The sequence below is a fragment of the Myotis yumanensis genome, unplaced genomic scaffold (genome assembly GCF_028538775.1).
Source record: "Myotis yumanensis isolate MYYU_CA2020_CCGP unplaced genomic scaffold, mMyoYum1.0.hap1 SCAF_23, whole genome shotgun sequence".
Taxonomy (NCBI): domain Eukaryota; kingdom Metazoa; phylum Chordata; class Mammalia; order Chiroptera; family Vespertilionidae; genus Myotis; species Myotis yumanensis.
In genome coordinates, this window is record NW_027223774.1 from 13,944,317 (window position 1) to 13,963,870 (window position 19,554).

Consider the following 19,554-nt stretch of genomic DNA (forward strand, 5'->3'; position numbering starts at 1 on the left):
TTTTTCAGTCATTGTATACTATCACAAAGGATAACTGAATTTATACAGTATAAAATCAATAGAACACTAGACAGAGTCCAAGATAATAGGACCCAAGTTGATGAGAGAGGCTGAGGGAGAGCAGGGGAGCTCATCACAGTAGGGTGATGCCAAATACTACATATTGCCGTGCTGGTTTCCTACCAACTCAACTTTGTCTCCCTGAGTTAATTTTAATAAGGCTACATTTAGGTTTCCTGTTCAGAATACAAAATTTTATGAAATTGTGGAGGTGATCTCAACACAATTTTCAAATATACATTTTTCCTATCTATTAACAAATATTGAGCACCCATGAAGTACTTGCAATAAGACTATGTAAATTTAGAAAAAAGGTTTGTGCAATAATAGAGCTTACACTTAGTTCATTTTGGCTTGTCCAGCTCACTTATATACAAGGCCTGGTAAAACTCTTACTCTTTCTAAGGCCTCTCTCCTGAGTAATCCTAATGTATAAAAACCCAGGGTCCGCTGGACCTAACACCGGAAGTCAATCCTGCAGTCAGTGCTGGGTTGCCACGGTGGCGACCCAGCACTGACTGCTGAAGGGGCTGCAGATCAGGCCCGGAGAGGGGCCCGGAGAGAAAGGCAGGGTCTGATCCACAGCCTCCGTGGCGGCTGTTATCAGCCATTGCCTCTCTCTTTCTCTCCGTCCGGGCTTCGCCAGCAGATGTGCCTCTATTTCTCTGGGCTCCCGCAGGGCTGCTGATAAGCCCTGCCTCTCTAATCAGGCCCAGAGATAGGCCCAGAGATGCAGATTGGCATAGAAACCGACCAATCAGAACCAAATCTGGGTGAACTGTGAGGAGCCAAGGCTGCCTAAGAGGCAGAGCTTTTGACGCTGACTGGCATAGAAACCAACCAATCAGAACCAAATATGGGTAAACTGTGAGGAGCCAATGGCTGCCTAGGAGGTAGAGCTTTTGACATTGACTGGCAAAGAACCGACCAATCAGAACCAAATCTGGGTGAACTGCGAGTAGCCAATGGCTGCTGAGGAGGCAGAGCTTTTGATGTTGATTGGCACAGAAACCGGCCAATCAGAACCTAATATGGGTGAACTGCAAAGGCAGAACCTAAGGTGGGGGCTGAGGAGGGGTTTTACAACTGTTTGGTGTAAGGTGCAAGAAAGCGGTTCATTTTTTAATGATAGGTTTGGCAGTATAGTGCATATGGCTGGCTATCAGTCCAGATATAGGGATTATGTATGTTTGTCTGCTAAGAGCATTTCCTCCTGCTGAAAAAGGCTTCCCTCCACCCCAATTTAAGCAATCCTATCCCATATAATCTATCTATACTAATAAAAGGGTAATATGCTAACTAGACTGGGTCAACTGGCCATCTTCCGGACGTCCGACTTCCTTCCAGACAAAGCCATGGTGGTGGGGGCCAAGGCAGAGGCAGTTAGCAGTGATCAGGCTGGCAGGGGAGGGCAGTTGGGGGTGAGATCAGGCCAGCAGGGGAGGGCAGTTGGGGTGAGATCCGGCCGGCAGGGGAGGGCAGTTGGGATCAGGCCTAAACCAGCAGTTGGACATCCCCCAAGGGGTCCCCGATTGGTGAGGGTGCAGGCTGGGCTGAGGGAACCCCCTCTCTGTGCACGAATTTCATGCACCTGGCCACTAGTCTATATATATAAAAGCCTTAGCAAACAGAACAACCAGTTGCTATGATGTGCATTGACCATCAGGGGGCAGACACTCAATGCAGGAGCTGCCCCCTGGTGGTCAGTGCACTCCCACAGCCAACCTCCCACAGTGGCCAACCTCCCCTGGTCCCTCCCCGCCACTGGCTGGCAACCTCCCATGGTCCCACCCTCCGGCTGGCCCAAATGCCAACCAGGCCTAGGGACCCCACTCGTGATGAATTCGTGCACTGGACCTCTAGTCTATATATACAAAAGCCTAAGCAACCAGTAGCTATGATGCACACTGACTACCAGGGGGCAGACGCTCCGACCGGTAGGTTAGCTTGCTGCTGGGGTCCAGCCAATCAGGATTGGGTGAGATAGGCCAGACACACCCTGGAGCCCTTCTGCAGTCCCTCCCTGGCCCTGATTATGCACCGATAGGGTCCTGGAATTCGAGAGGGTGCAGGCCAGGCCGAGGAACCCCACCAGGGCATGAATCTGTGCACCGAGCTTCTAGTATTTAATAAAGGTCAAAGTTTTAACTGAAGCCCTTACTATACACTTACAAGCATTTTATTCTCTGCTGTGTAGCCTGCTGTCTACTGGGATATGGTAAGCTATGGTTGAAACACTGCTTTAATGTAAAATAAAGTTTCTTTTGAACTTGATGATTGTAAGAATTCACATAACACTTGAGTTTATTTTTTTAAAAAATCACTTTATAAAACATTTTACCTGTGTGGATCCTCTCATGTTCTTATCAGCACTATCACTGTTAGAAGATTTATTACCAGCATGGATTCTGTGATGAATTGTAAGATTTGATCGCCAACTGAAGCTCTTACCACATATCTCACACTTGTAAGGTTTCTCCCCAGTGTGAATTCTCTGATGAGACTGCAGCTGTGAAGACCGACTAAAGACTTTCCCACACGCATCACATTTGTATGGCTTCTCTCCAGTGTGGACACTCTGATGAAGTTGAAGGCTCGAGGCCTGACTGAAGTACTTCCCACACTCCCCACATTTATATGGTTTCTCTCCTGTGTGGACCCTCTGGTGCATGTCAAGATTCAAGCTCCACTTAAAACCCTTCCCACACTCCTTGCATTTGTATGGCTTTTCTCCAGTGTGGACTTTTTGATGGGCTTGAAGGTGTGAACTCCGCCCAAAGCTCTTCCCACACTCCTCACATTTGAATGGCTTTTCCCCGCTGTGGACTCTCTGATGGGCCAGGAGATTTGAAGCCTGCCTGAAGACCTTCCCACACTCCTCACATTTATACGGCTTCTCTCCTGTGTGGATTCTACCATGGATTTTAAGGTCTGCTCTACGACTGAATCCTTTCCCGCATTCTGCACATTTGTGTGGTTTCTCCCCAGTATGGATCAGCTGGTGAACCTGAAGTCGTGAACTCTGATTGAAGCCCTGGCCGCACTCTTCACACTTGTAAGGTTTCTCTACACTGTGAGCCTTCTGATGGATTTGAAGGTAGGAACTCTGACTGAAGCCCTTCCCACATACGTCGCATTTATAGGGTTTCTCTCCTGTGTGGACCACCAGGTGAACCTGATAGTGGGAATTCCTCCGGAAGCGCTTCCCACACTCATTGCACTTGTATGGTTTCTCTCCAGTGTGGACTCTCTGATGGGCTTGAAGATTTGAACTCAGAGTAAAGCCTTTGCTACACACATTACACATGTATGATTTCTCCCCGGTGTGGACTCCCCGATGGGCCTGCAGACTGGAGGGCCGACTAAAGCCTTTCCCACATTCCTCACATTTGTAGGGTTTTTCTCCTGTGTGAACCCTCTGATGAATGTATAGATTTGAGCTGCAGATGAAGCCCTTCCCACACTCGTCACATTTATATGGTTTCTCTCCTGTATGGACTCTCTGGTGGGACTGAAGATGTGAGTTCCTACTGAAGCTCTTCCCGCACACATCACATCTGAATGGCTTCTCCCCCGTGTGGACTCTCTGATGGTCCTGGAGATGAGAGGCCTGGCGGAAGGCCCTGCCACAGTCCTCACAATGATATGGTTTCTTTCCCGTGTGTAATTTACAGTGAACAGAAAGTGCGGATCTATGACGGAAGCCTTTCCCACATTCCTCACATTGAAATGGTTTCTCTGCCATGAGGACTTTCTCATGATTTTGCAGGTGTCTCTGACTGAATTCCTTACCACAATCATTAACACACTTATACTTTTCTTCTCCCAGGTGAACTCTCTGATGAATATGAAGAACTGATCTATAACAGAAGCCTTTTCCACACTCACTACATACATACGACTTCTCCTTTGAGTGTGCTTGCTGATGAAGATCAAAGGTGGAGAGATCACTGAAGATTTTCTTACACTCATCACACTGGTAAGGTTTTCGTCCCGTGTGAGTCACATTATTTAAATCCAACGTTGGTATTTTCATGCTGTCTCTTTCATAATTATTGTACCTACAAGATTTTTCACTTCTGTGTACTCCACAAGCATCAAGGCGATGTGATACCCAACTGCTGGTGTTGACATCCCCTTTATGCTGACAGGAGTTACTTTTCATGGAAAACTGTTGATATCTATTCTGATAATTCTGTGACTCAGTCAGGGAAGTTTTTCTCCAAAAACCCTGGGCTCTCAAAGTTTGAAACTCTGGATTTCCAGTGTCAGCGGGACCATCCATTTGATGATTGAGTGAGTAGTTTTCATCTTCAGAAATTGGAGTAGTCAGTCCTGCCCCAACCTGACAGGGGGACTCACCTTGTTTGTGGAACTGAGAACTATTTATCCTGGAGTCCTCACACCAGGTTAAGTCATTTATAATCTGCTGCCAGATCTGCCAGCAGGAAAGCTCGCCATGTAGTCCTCTGTCTTGAACAGTCCTCCACTCACTTTGACTGCTCTTGCCTATATAGACAAATAATTTAGAGATATGGACAAGTGAAAGCTTTGTTTAAAGATTCAAGATTTCACACTTAGGACACACAGTATAAAACTAATGATCCTTGGGATGGTTCAGCTTATTTTTTTTTTTTTACTACATATGGCATTCTCTGGTTTACATCCTGACAGAAAGCAGGGGGTGGGCCAACCTCTTCTCATGCGCGAAACCCAGTGAAAACAAAATGATGGCCATTTGACATACTATTTTAATCATTTTTCATAAATGACATGTCTTTCTTACCATAACACAGTATCAGTAAAGAAAAGCATCTTGGAGTGCTTGCAGCTGTAATAGTGCCTGGCAGTTAGTAGGTGCTCAAAAAATGCATATACAGATGAATCAGAGTTTGATTTCTGGGATTCTCTGTAACTGTAAATCCCAGCGTAAGTTTGAACCAAGTCATAGAAGCAAAAGTGCTTTTACAAAGAAAAAGGATTGGAAAGTATCATTTGCTGAGAAGTTGAAAGGCTGCAGTAGAGGCAGTGGCACACCAAGAGGTTTAATGCTGAGGATAAAATCAAAGGTGCTAAGAATCACTTGGAATAAAGAAAAGCTGGCCCTGACCGGTTTGGCTCAGTGGATAGAGCATCGGCCTGCGGACTGAAGGGTCCCTGGTTCGATTTCAGTCAAGGGCATGTACCTTGGCTGCGGGCACATCCCCCGTGGGGGATGTGCAGGAGGCAGCTGATCGATGCTTGTCTCTCATCGATGTTTCTACCTCTCTATCCCTCTCTCTTCCTCTCTGTAAAAAATCAATAAAATATATTTTTTTAAAAAAAGAAAAGAAAAGCTGGATGATCTGGGTTCTTCTGAGATTTTTGTACTGTCTAACATGTTATTTTCCCACATAGAAATAAAAATTTAGAGGGGCCCTGGCGGGTTTGGCTCAGTGGATAGAGCATCGGTCTGTGGACTGAAGGGTCTCGGGTTCGATTCCAGTCAAGGGCACATGCCCAGGTTGCAGGCTCGATCCCCAGCAGGGGGTGTGCGGGAGGCAGCCAATCAATGATTCTCTCTCATCACTGATGTTTCTATCTCTCTCCCTCTCCTTTCCTCTCTGAAAGCAATAAAAATATATTAAAAAAGAGAAAAAAAATTTAGAGGGTAGGAAAGAATGCTATCTCTTTGAAAATAGCATGAAAAATTTTATATGGAGATACACTGGCCTTTAACAAGAATGATTTCCAAAGTGAGGATGTACTTTATTAGTGAGCTGTGAAATAAACTCAGTAATTTGTGATAAATATTTGGAAGACACAGACTAGAAATTATCAGAGAATCATCAGATGCAGTAAAGGTTTCATTACATGAAATGCTTTCTAACGTCATACATATAAATCTAAACAAAGTGTTTGTAGAGGTAATGATGTAAGATCCATTTCTTATTATGGATGAAGACTTTGCAAGAAGCAAATGAGCCGAAACCGGTTTGGCTCAGTGGATAGAGCGTTGGCCTGCGGACTGAAGGGTCCCAGGTTCGATTCCGGTCAAGGGCATATGCCTGGGTTGCGGGCACATCCCCGGTGGGAGATGTGCAGGAGGCAGCTGATCGATGTTTCTCTCCCATCGATGTTTCTAACTATCTATCTCTTTCCCTTCCTCTCTGTAAAAAATCAATAAAATATATTTAAAAAAAAAAAAAAAAAAGAAGCAAATGAGATGCAGTGGGCAACTCTTACAAGGGGGAGGCTAACTCACAAGCTACTTTCTGAGAGCAGGCAACCAGTACGAAGCTGTTCCAATAATCCAGGAAAAAGATCTGACAATTTCAACTGGGCATGGGCACAGGGATGGTGAGGAATGAAACAGATAATGCAGGTAACTACGAGAACTCATAATTGCTTGGTTCTTACCTGAATTTCTCTCCATCTGGGGTGATATCTTCATCATCCAAAGCCTCTCTTCTCTTTCTAGATCTAATATATCTTGTCTGAAGGGTTGATGTCCTGAGAACATGCAAAGTCACAAGTTTCAATTGAATACAATGGAGCTAAAATTTGAGTTCTAACTGCATATTCAAGATATTAAAAGCAGTGTTTTTCAAAAAACATTTTAGCATGGCCTACTGAAGAAACAGCATTTACTCTATGATCCAGACACATACTATACTAGTATACATGGATATGTATTGCTAAAACAGAAGGCAAATGGCACAGTTCTGTTGTCTATTTTCATTAAATCTCCTCCCAATGGCTCTCAGGCCATGCATGCAACTGGCCAATTTTAGGTGCAATGTTCTATTCTTCTTTTTAAAAATATATATATTTTTATTGAGTTCAGAGAGGAAGGGAGAGGGAGAGAGAGATAGAAACATCAATGATGAGAGAGAATCATTGATTGATTGCTCCTGCTGCAGGCCTCCCAGTGGGGATCAAGCCCACAACCCAGGTATGTGCCCTGACTGGGAATCAAACCATGACCTACTGGTTCACAGGTTGACACTCAACCACTGAGCCACAGTGGTGGGGCTGTTCTATTTTTCTTAAGGAGCTCTGAATATATATATATATATATATATATATATATATATGTATAATTTTTTTTTAAATCCTTACTCAAGGACATAGTCTTTGATTTTTTGAGAGAGAGAGAAAGGTGAAAGAGAGAGAGAGATGTCAGAGAAAAACATTGATGGGCTGCTCTCATACATGCCCAACAGGGGACTGAAGCTGAAACCTAGGTATGTACCCTGACTGGGAACCTTCGACCTTTCGGTGCACGGGAAGACACTCCAACCAACTAAACCACATTGGCCAGGACTACCCTCTTTTATTTCACTAAAAACTGCAGAGCGGACTAAATAAATTGGCTTTATAATCCACTAATGGACTAGGAGTGAAATTTTAAAAAGAATATAGAAGAGGTATAGCAGCAGACTGACCATTTATGGTTCTTCTACAAAACACAAGTGAAAAAAACCCCTGAAACATCCTATTTAGAAAGACCAGAAACATCCTCTTGGGTCCCACAGGAATTGGCAAAAGTCCAGTAAACCAAAATGAGGGAGCCATTCCAAGAGCCCCAAAGCCTTAACCCCAAGGTCACAAAGATACTCTCGAGGGCGCCTGTCCTCACCCACTGAGACCAGGTTCCAGAAGTTCTCCACCATCACATCTCGGTACAGCTTCCTCTGGGCAGCGTCCAGCAGCCCCAGCTCCTCCTCGGTGAAGGCCACAGCCACGTCCTTGAATGTCACCGGCTCCTACAACAAACATGTACACCTCAATCTTACACTCAGAGTCCACTGGAAAAGGGGCAGCACAGCCCTGGCCAGTTTGGCTCAGTGGATAGAGCATTGGCCTACGGACTAAAGGGTCCGGGTTTGATTCCGGTCAAGGGCACATGCCTGGGTTGCAGGCTCAATCCCCAGTAGGGATGCACAGGAGGCAGCCAATCAATGATTCTCTCTCATTATTGATGTTTCTCTCTCTCCCTCTCCCTTCCTCTCTGAAATCAATAAAACATATTTTTTAAAAAGGCGGAGGGGGGGGGGGGGGGGGTGCAGCACTGACAAGGTGAGGAGATGGATAGGAAGTTGCTCTGAGCAACTTGGAAATCTCCCGGCCCTTCTCCTTCTGTCCTGCCAACGCCACACACTGATTTTCTGCAGCCTCGACAACAATGCTGCTATGAAAAAAAAGCTTTGTATGTTTACCCAGTGCTCTCACACTGAGCAGTGTTATGAATAAATTCCCCAGAATTCTAAATACTGTATCCTGACTAAAAAGATTCTACATTTTAGTTAATATTTTCTTTTCTTTTTTTAAATACATTTTATTGATTTTTTTACAGAGAGGAAGGGAGAGAGATAGAGAGTTAGAAACATCGATGAGAGAGAGAAACATCGATCAGCTGACTCCTGCACACCTCCTCCTGGGGATGTGCCCGCAACCAAGGTACATGCCCTTGACTGGAATCGAACCTGGGACCTTTCAGTCCACAGGCCGACGCTCTATCCACTGAGCCAAACTGGTTGGACTAGTTAATATTTTTACTTGTGCCCGGCCGGCGTGGCTCAGTGGTTGAGCATCAACCTATGAACCAGGTGGTCACGGTTCGACTCTCGGTCAGGGCACATGCCTGGGTTGTGGGCTCGATCCCCAGTGTGGGGTGCACAGGAGGCAGCCAATCAATGGTTCTTTCTCATTATATATATATAACCAATTGCCCTAGAAATGTTTACTGTTTTAATCCCACTGAGATGGGAACCAGGTGAGGAGCATTATATGGAAATATATCAAAAATTCTTTCCTCCTGTCTCTGTATTCCACTCGAGTACAATACTCTGAGACTTACTTTCTATGTGAACTTGAGCAGGGTTATTTTTCATAACCCATTTTCTTTTCATTAAAAATAAAGATGAAACCAAAAATATCTTCAGAAAATTGTTCTGAAGTGTCAATGCAGTGACAAGTCCTCTAAAACCACTGGACTGTTTTTTTTTGTGGGTTATTTTTTTTTAATATGTTTTCATTGATATCAGAGAGAAAGGGAGAGGGAGAGAGAAATAGAAACATCAATGATGAGAAAGAATCATCGATTGGCTGCCTCCTGCATGCTCCCTACTGGGGATCGAGACTGCAACCCAAGCATGTGTGTTAACTGGAAACTGAACCATGACCTCCTGGTTCATGGGTCATTGTTCAACCACTGTGCCACAATGGCCGGGCAAACCACTGGACTTTTAATTTTTTTTTTTTAAAATATATTTTATTGATTTTTTTACAGAGAGGAAGGGAGAGAGATAGAGAGTTAGAAACATCGATGGGAGAGAAACATCGACCAGCTGCCTCCTGCACATCTCCCACAGGGGATGTGCCAGCAACCCAGGTACATGCCCTTGAACGGGAATCGAACCCGGGACCTTTCAGTCCGCAGGCCAACGCTCTATCCACTGAGCCAAACCGGTTTTGGCTGGACTTTTAATTTTTAAAAAATATTTTTTTATTGATGTCAGAGAGGAAGGGAGAGGGAGAAAGACATAGAAACATCAATGATGAGAGAGTATCATTGATCGGCTGCCTCCTGCGCACCCCCTCCTGGGGATCAAGTCTGCAACCCAGGCATATGCTCTTGACCGGAATCGAACCTGGGACCCTTTATTCCAGCAGTTGCCCACTGGTGGTCCGTGAGGTCCGAAAAGTTGGCAACTGCTGCATAGTCCACAGGCCGATGCTCTATCCACTGAGCCAAACCAGGTAGGGCCCACTGGACTTCTAAAACTAAGGTCATGTATTACTTAGATTAAAAAAAAATACATGAAGAAAAAAAAGTAAACAGTAAATAAAATACACACAGGGTATGATTCAGGTACAGGGGGACAGAATCTAGCTCTTGTAGTGAGAAAACTACAGCATTTTATCGGTGTGAAGCAGTAGTTGGATCCTGATGTACTGAGCCATATTTGAGTATTCTACAAAAAAAAAATCCAAGGCAGCACATATAAAACATACTTTTCTATTTTGAATACCTAGTATGTAAAAGATTTTAAAAGGCAGTATTTTTTTTTTTTTTTTTAGAATTGGTTTTTTGAGGAAAAGGTTCAGTGCAGAAAAGCTACTGTTGTGTTCTTAAAACAGTACAAATCCTAAACTAATGTCTATGAAGAGAGAATAGTTTTAAAAAATAGGTACATAAATTTGATGAGAACATGATGTAACAAAAACGAATGTTATAGCCCTGGTTGGGGTGGCTCAGTTGGATGAGGATCGCCCCATGCACCAAGCGGTCACCAATTCGATTCCAGGTCAGGGAACATGCCAGGGTTGAGGGCTTGATCCCCAATAAGGGGCGTGCAGGAGGCAGGCGACTGCTGTTTCTCTCTCATTGATGTTTCTCTCTCTCTCTCTCTCTCTCTCTCTCTCTCTCCCTTTCTCAAATCAATAAAAACATTTATTTAAAAAAGTTATGTAGTATTAAATTAAAAAAACAATTTAAATTTGTATCTTTGCTCTGAATACAAATACACAGTATGAATACATATGATGAAGAGATAATGGAAATATAAGAGGGAAGTAGTAAGGGAGATGTTTTTCATTTCCACTAATGTTTCTCTTATTTGTGAAATATAAAAATGATGAAACAGCCCTAACCGGTTTGGCCCAGTGCATAGAGCGTCAGCCTGCGGACTGAAGGGTCCCAGGTTCGATTCCGGTCAAGGGCATGTGCCTTGGTTGCGGGCACATCCCCAGTAGGGGGTGTGCAGGAGGCAGCTGATCGATATTTCTCTCTCATCGATGTTTCTAACTCTCTATCCCTCTCCCTTCCTCTCTGTAAAAAATCAATAAAATATATTTAAAAGCAAAAAGGCAAGCCCTACTCACCTTGAACACGCTCATTTTTTCTTTCTCTCTCTGGGGAAACGGAGTTGTAAGAAGACAGACTGGGAAAGGAGAAAAAAGTCAATGAGAACTGGTCAAGTATGTCACTAACCCATGTGGCTGCTCATTGTGAATTTGCAAAAGTGCCCATGCCTCTGGGTGGCAGCAGCGCATGCAGCTTGATGAACAGAACTTGGCATGGACGCCAGGTACCTGCCCAACCGCACACAGTGGCCCCATCCCCAGTGTGCCTGTAGCTTCTTCCGTAGTAATTCTTGTGCTGGGTATGGTAAGAGCAGGCGCTGGAGCTAACATGCACGGGTTGAAATCCTGGCGAGGCTATCCACTAACAGTGTCATCTTGGTGAAATTATTAGCATCTCTGCCTCAATTCTGTCACTTACACGTAGGCAAGAGTAACAGTATCAATCTCATGGGATTGTCATAAAGTAGACAGTTCTAAGAACACTTTTGCAACCACAGTAATATAGATGATATTTTATAATTTGATACTATCCTTGTAAATGCGATTTCTACCAACAGAGTGATGTAAGATACATGGCATTCAGGGATTGTTGCTTTGTCAGGTTATAGACTCATAACTTCTGAGAAATCTCTGGTTTTGTTTTTTTCCATAACACACTACCTCAACAATAATATTTAAATGGACACAGACAACTTTTTACAAGAGGTATAACAATGTGGAAAGTTTATTTTGAAGCAGGAAGTTTATTTTAAAGCCCTCTTGATGAATATGCACAGAGATAAAGAAGATTAATTCAAATCCATGACTCTGCAACAATACAAAAAATAGTCTGACAGTCCATACCTAATTTAAATTAAACAGACAGGAGTCTACGTTATAAATATATTGTTACAGATGTGAGGACACATGAAAAGTAAGTGGGTGAGAAGGGAAAGATCTTAGAACACTGTCACGGCAGAATACAAACTAATAGACGTAGGTGAAAGATAGAAAATCATCAATGGACGCTAAAATTGGTGAAAGTGTGGTGAGGAATAAGATAGCTACATATTCTCAAAGTATTCATTGTAAAAAGAAAAGCAGTAACCTGGCAAATACCTTAACCAAGAAAACTAAGCTGAGACCACCAGTTGGGAACACCAACAAAGTGACATTTCCTTCTTACAATGCAGTTGCTTCATAGGATGCACCACCTCGGCAGCATCCCTGCAGAGCCTGAATCTAACCTGGAACAAAAATGAGGGACATTCTAGCCGAAACTGGTTTGGCTCAGTGGATAGAGCGTCGGCCTGCGGACTGAAAGGTCCCAGGTTCGATTCCGGTCAAGGGCATGTACCTGGGTTGCAGGCACATCCCCAGTGGGGAGTGTGCAGGAGGCAGCTGATCGATGTTTCTCTCTCATCGATGTTTCTAACTCTCTATCTCTCTCTCTTCCTCTCTGTAAAAAATCAATAAAATATATTTTTTTTAAAAAAAAGAGGGACATTCTAAAAATAATTTGCAAGACTGTACAAATATCAAGAGCAAAAAAAGAGAAAGAGGAATCATTCTAGATTCAAGGAGACTAATGTAACAGAAACCAAGTACAATGTATGGAACTGGGCTGGACCTTGAACTAGAAAAGAAAAATTGCTCTCAAACACTTTATTGGAAAACTGAAAAAAAAAAACAAAAACGTAAATAGGGACTGTGGATTGGATAACAGTATGTCATCAACGTAAGTAATTCCATTTTGATCAGTGTCTGTAGCTTGCTCTCAAATGGTTCAGAAAAATACAACAACAAACTTATAAGCATGATAGAGCTGTGAAGGAGAAAAAAAGAACTCTGACAAGCTAAAGCCACAACAGCTACAACTTGATGTTTTCAACTGATGAACAAAAGTCAGACAGAACCACCCAGTGACGGTGGTGAACAAGAAAAAGACAAGACACTCCATAACACAGAAACAAGGACTTGCCACACGGACAGAAATCACCAGAGAACGGCCCCTCCCAGCTAACAGGAGTGACTACTTCGGGAACAATTGACAACTCCAATTTCATTTTGTTTCTCCCACAACTAGGCAAAAATTCTTACAATATTCAGTAATCAAATTGCTTTTGCTTCTAGCCAGGCCGGTGTGGCTCCGTGGTTGAGTATGGACCCGTGAACCAGGAGGTCATGGTTTGATTCCTGGTCAGGGCACATGCCCGGGTTGTGGGCTTGATCCCAAGTAGGGGTCGTGCAGGAGGCAGCTGATCAAAGATTCCCTTTCATCACTGATGTTTCAATCCCTCTCTCCCTCTCTCTTCCTCTTTCTGAAGGCAATAAAAAACATAGTTTAAAAAATTGCTTCTGCTTCTTGACAGCATCCAGTCCAGAACAAACCCTCACTGCCCACCACTCTCCCCAACGCAGCTAACACATACCAAAGCCCTAATTGCTTCTTGCCAACATCCCCTGATTCCCCCGTGCTGTGTGGGCTTCCTGCTGCAGCAAGCTAAAATAAACGTGTGTGTTTTTTTAAATCCTCACCCGAGAATATTTTTCCACTCATTTTAGATTGGAAGAGAGAGGGAAAGACAGAGAGAAACATCAATGTGAGAGAAACACATTGATTGGTTGCCTTCCACATGCACCCTGACCAGGGGGGCCCTGGCCAGGGAGGAGCCTGCAACCGAGGTACAGGTCCTTGACTAGAATTGAACCCGGGATCCTTCGGTCCACAGGCCAACGCTCTATCTACTGAGCCAAACCGACTAGGACTAAACTTAACTTTTTGATTACAGGTGTGTTCCTGGAGGTATTTGGCTAATGGTCATCAACAGAGCAAATAAGCAAGACATAAACAACTGATGAATCTGGGTAAAGAATATATGAGAATCCCTTCTACCATCTTTGCAGCTTTTCTGTAAGTATAAAGCTAAATAAAAATAAAAAGTTATAGAAATGAGGAAGTAGTCGTAGTAATAACAACAGTAGTTCTGGTGATGATGACCACAGCCAAAGTATCTAATATTAACTAACAGTAAGTACTAGTTGATCTTCCTACTTCAGACAGAAGTCCTCTAGTTAAAAAGACGGCAATTAATCCACTCCCCTAGGCCTGGGAGAAATATATCTTCTAGACCTCTAACTCTATCCATTCTGTCTCTATACTTGCAGCTACCTTCTGCTCATGTCAGGATTTTGCAAGAAGACCTGACAGCTGACAGTAATTAGTGGGGGAAAGAATCTTGGACTGAGTAGGGCTCTGGTGTATCCTATTCCGTTTCATCTGTGACAGCTGCCAGGGTCAAATTTTTAGGCCTTAGTTTCCAGACAAGAACCTCTCCCATCTTTCCCAAATTTCCCCGTGCACAGGAATCAACTCAGGATTCCTGGGTCCCATCTGCAGAAATTCTAAATCAGAAGGTAGTGGGTAGGGCTCAAGAGTGGGCACTTCTACCCAAGTGATGCAATGCCGCTGGCCTGTGGACCACAGTTTGAGAAGCACTGCAGTGTGCCAGCAGTCCCAAAGGGAACGGCCTCCGTAAGCGGAAATTAACGCAACGAACAACCGGAGTTGCCAAAACGTTAACAATGGTTATCTTTTTCTTTTTTTTTTGAGTTTGACACATTTATTGGTATTTTAGTAAAGACATTCATCTCACTCGCTTCTCTCTCCCATCCTGACCATAGGTTAATATTTCATTTGAGTTAAGAAAAGAATATGCAGGAGAGGGATGTTATTTTAACATAAACAGTAAAGTGGACAAAAAAGAAAAGTGTGCCTACATTAAAGCAAGTTAAATTCATGTATCTTAATATCATTAAATCAAGTTAAGTAAGAGCTAGTAGTTCCATATACATTACCATTGTTTTACGTGGGGAACAATGGTTATCTTTACATCCTAAGGTTATGGGTAATTTAAAATTTTATTTATGTATTTCTGTACTGTTTGAATTTTCCATAATGATTATGTTACTTTTATAATATGGGGGGGGGAGGTTTACAGTTGTGAGTACACAAAAAGAGCTCATTCTTGTATTATTTATTATTGTATTATTTTCTATACAAACAACTGTAAACCTACTTTTGCCTCACCCTGTATACACATTACTTGAAATAAAATAGTGGAACCGTTGAGAAAACTATTTTAAAAACTCCTATATAGACTAGCCTAAACCTGGCTCTCAAGGTTCCCACAATCCAGTCCCTACCTACTTTCCCATTATGATTCTAGACAAGAAGAACAGACCAACGAGATGGACGAACTCAGGTGCTGCACTCAGGCTGCTTAGATTCCAAGCCCAGGTCTGCCTCGGACCAGCAGGGTGACCCTGGGCAAACATGTCTCCTGCATCTCAGCCTCATCTTTAACGAAGGGAAATGAGCAGCACTTCCCAGAGCCACTGTGAGACAGAAATATGTTTATCTGCATAAAGATTGAAGTTAGCAACGAAGGCTCAGTTACAATCATTATCCATACCTGTCCAAGAACATGTCCCATTCTGATTCTCCAATTTATGTGAATATCGTTAGAAGAACGCCAAGTCCTACTCACCTGGGGCTCTGTTGCCTCCTCCTCCGGGCAGTGCTTTCTGAGAAGTCAGAGCTGGGGAAATAAAGGAAGTTGTGAAATCCAGGATGGTGTTCGCATCCCTGATAAATCACATCCCCGGTACCAGCTAGAGGCAACCCGGCCCTATAAATCGACAGAAGTCTGCCCTAGCCGGTTTGGCTCAATGGACAGAGCTCCGCCTGCGGACTGAAGGGTCCCGGGTTCAATTTTTGTCAAGAGCACATGCCAGGGGTTGCGCCTGGATACCCAGTAGGGGGCGTGCAGGAGGCAGCCCAATAATTCTCTCTCATCATTGATGTTTCTAGCTCTCTTTCCCTCTCCCTTTCTCTCTGAAATCAATAAAAATATATTTTAAAAAAATAAAAATGAAAAGGTTAGAAGTCCAGGACAATTCAGATTCCTGAGCTCGTAGAATCTAACTGCGAGACAGACGCTTTTCAGAGAGTTATAGTAGTATTAGTACCCCATGTGCCAGGCAGTTTTAATTAAACCTTTTATTTGTACTATTCTCGTTTTTGCGTTTCAAACATTCTATTAGGACGGCTTTACTTTTAGTTCCCTTTTACAGAACAGCAAGCGAAGGCACAGAGGTGTTAGGTAACCCACCCAATGGAGTGGTAGGTGAGGGAGCCGGGTCGGGGGTGCAGAGCGCCCGGGAGACCCTCAAACCCCGGGAAGCGCGACCGAGCCCGCCCCATCCCGGGGACACTCCATAGCAAAGAAGCTCCGCCCTGGGGACGCAAATCTCCATCTCAGCCTCAGACCTCCGGTTTCTAGCCGCTCCTCCTCTTTCTCCACAAATGAAAGGCCGGTGGTTGTTGGCCCCGGGCGCATGTAGGGGGAAGTTTGAATGGGTCCGTGTATAACCGACCTCAATAACCACCACCTGGGAAACGATAGCTGCTACGTCGTTTAGGGGCGGAAGTGCTTTTGACTAACCCAAGCCCCTGAACTACATCTCCCAGAATTCCACAGCACGCTCCTCCTGGACTGGAGGGGCCTATGGCTACACGGAGCTTTTGGACCTACACTTCCCAGAATTCCGCGGGGGGGGGGGGGGGGGGGGGGGAAACACACGTTTACAGCCTGGCCTTGCAGTAGGTGTACAGTAGTATGTCGGACTACATGGAGCGCTGAACTACATGTCCCAGAATGCTAAGCGGAAAACGGCAACAGTACCGTCCTTGTGGACAACAATTCCAGAGCAGAAAATAGACAAAGCTGTTCCCGGAATGCCTGAGAAGGTCTCTGGCAATGTCTTGCGATTCTAGCCTGTCGGATTTAGAATATAAGTTCTGTTAATTGAGATGCTGAGTAGCACTTTGGGCGGGTTCGAGGGACTAAACAACACAAACCCATTGCCTACCACAGAGGCTTCCTGGTAAACCCCAAGAACGTCCACCGTAGGGATAAGAACAAAAGGAAATTGTGCATCTTTTATCAGGACTGAAACCAAGTGTCAAGTCACCTCAATCCCTGACATTGCATAAAGGTGAACGTATTTTGTTAGCATCTTCCAACCCTGGCAGAAGCAAATGAAAATCCTTTCTAGAGAAATGTACCATGATCCTAGGCTTCAAATTATTTATATAATTATACCATTTGTGATATTAATATTCGACCTAGGGAACTTTAAGAAAAAATAAAAAGAATTACTTGACATGTGTAGGGGCACTTCATAATGATAAAATTGTCAAGTTATCAGAAACTGGCAGTTCAGGGAGCCAATTCATTCTAACTGCTCTCACTCTCTATTGCAGGGGTCCTCAAACTTTTTAAACGGGGGCCAGTTCACTGTCCCTCAGACAGTTGGAGGGCCGGACTATAGTTTTAAAAAAAACTATGAACAAATTCCTATGCACACTGCACATATCTTATTTTGAACTAAAAAAACAAAACGGGAACAAATACAATATTTGTATTTGCATGTGGCCCGAGGACCCCTGCTCTACTGGGTCAGTGTCAGGTGGTCATCTTACATCTATAACCACTGCTACGAACACCACCCCACCCATCATTTTGAGGGACACAAATGACAGCACATCTACTAAAGTATTCAAATAACCTATTAGTCATCAGAAAGCGAGGGAGGCTCTGTCGCCTGGCTGCTCGCCAGCACTGGGAGACATGAAGCCCTGGTGTCCCGGAGAGGCGAGGGGCCACGGAGATGCCGCCATTGCTATTTCTCTGCCATGGCAACTCCCTGAGACCCAGCCCTAATCAATTTACATCCCCATCCAAGCTGTGCCAGGTGCACAAAAAGACCCACATGCGCTTTTGCAGCCTAACCCAACAAATTGCAGATTTCAACTGCTCGCACCCATGGGAGACACACTCAAGAAGCAGACCCAGGAGAAACAAGATGGCGGCATAAGGAAGAGACCTGTGCGTGCTGCCTCCCACAACAACATCGAAACTACCAACTATAGGACAAACAGCTATCATACAGAACCATGGGAAAGCTGGCCCAGTGGAAGCTCTACAACTGGAAGGAAAGAAAGAAGAGCAATGAGACTGAGTAGGATGTGCAGAGACACCAAGTACAGAGCCCAACCCAACAAACTGCAGATTTCAACTCCTCACATAGAAAGAAGAGCATTGAGACTGAGTAGGATGTGCAGGGGCACCAAGTACAGAGCCCAACCCAGCAGACTGCAGATTTTGGCTCCTCGCATCTGGGAGGGACGCACTCGGGGGGTGGAGTCGGGTTCAGGGCAGGCCAGGGCCGGGCCCGGCTGGGCTGGCGATGTGGAACCGCTGTACCAGCAGGCGCACAAGCATGCCCATCGGTTCCAGTCTCGCGTGGGACGCTGGGGGACGGCAGACAGGCAGTCTGTGCACTTGGTGGAGGGCGAAGTCTGGGCAGGCATGCCGAATGTTCAGTCACCAGGAACGCCTGGAGATATTGTCTGGTGGGGATCCACCCGGCAGGGGACAGAGTGCCAAACTTTGTGTTTCCCCGGTGAGGTTGGGACGGCCCCGGTGAGGTGGGGACGGCCTCGGTGAGGCTGATACAGCCCCGGTGAGGCCGAAATGGCCCCAGTGAGGCCGGGACAGCCCCGGTGAGGTTGAGATGCCCCCGGAAAGGAGACGGCCCCAGTGAGGTCAAGACTGCCCTGGTGAGGTCAGGATGGCCCCAGTGAGGTTGGGACAGATAATGGGGACCAGTATAGACTGATGAACAGGGGTAGATGCAGAGGCAGAGCAGGATTGAACAGACTGTCAAACTACAGTGGGAAGCCTGGGGAGGGTTTGGGGGGGCGTTAAGAGATCAACCGAAGGACTTATATGCATGCATATAAGAATAACCAATGGACACAAGACACTAGGGGGTAGGGGGTCGGGGGAATTTCAAGGGGGGGGGGGGAAGGAGACATATGTAATACTCTTTGTAATACTTCAAGAAATAAAAATTATTTTTTTTAAAAAAAACAACAAACAGCAACAAAAAACAAATAACCTATTAGTGAGGGTCAAGTGTTCCCTGCTCTAGTCATGGGACAAGCAGGGATCATCAAGGGAACAAAGGCTCCAGGTAGTGATCCTGCTGTTTGTTTCCACCTCTTACAGCATCACAAATGATGCTCCCTAAGAAATGGCCTCTTCAGAAGTATCTGGTGATTGAATGAATAAAAACCATCTGCCTGACACTTGTAGGGTCTTGTGTAATATTTGTTCATACTCAAGGATGCAAAACTTTTACCTCATTACAGTGATGCTCAACCTTGAGAAGATAATTCAGTACCCAACCTTCCCCCAAGTATTACTGCAGGAAATCCAAACCAAGCAACAAATCCCCCAAACACACAGATGCATACAATTTGCTTTAAACAAAAAGACTCTTCTCAACCATGGCATGACAGTCTTTGGCAAGAGCCTGTAAGGGTAAGGGAATGCATGGAGAGGCAGTAAGGGGCACAGGGAGAGTCTGCCTGGGCTCTCGAGTCAAGTCTTCATGGGTTCAAGTTCTCACTCTGCCACTGCAGGCTGTGTGACTTTGTATGAGCTTCCTAACAAGCTCAGTCTCAGTGTCTTCATTTGTAAGGCAAGGCTAATATCACTAAGTTGTTAGAAGGATTAGGGACAATGTCATGTA

The 19,554-nt window shown here is 44.6% G+C and overlaps 1 protein-coding gene across 3 annotated transcripts in view; it reads right to left on the minus strand.

Annotated features, from left to right (window-relative positions):
• LOC138999701 (zinc finger protein 227-like) overlaps positions 1–16,376 on the minus strand; it is a 36,678-nt gene extending 20,302 nt beyond the window's left edge. The window contains exons 1-6 of one of the 3 annotated variants that reach the window (XM_070401903.1): positions 16,223–16,347; positions 15,441–15,491; positions 10,930–10,988; positions 7,682–7,808; positions 6,460–6,552; positions 2,458–4,569 (exon numbers count right to left, since the gene is read on the minus strand). In XM_070401903.1, the coding sequence (XP_070258004.1) occupies positions 2,458–4,569; positions 6,460–6,552; positions 7,682–7,808; positions 10,930–10,988; positions 15,441–15,491; positions 16,223–16,292 (2,512 nt within the window). In that variant the 5' untranslated portion in view covers positions 16,293–16,347. Of the gene's footprint in view, positions 1–2,380; positions 4,570–6,459; positions 6,553–7,681; positions 7,809–10,929; positions 10,989–15,440; positions 15,492–16,222 lie in introns of those variants that run through there. The other 2 variants (XM_070401899.1, XM_070401898.1) reach the window with 2 other exon arrangements.
• Positions 16,377–19,554: the final 3,178 nt, after the last annotated feature.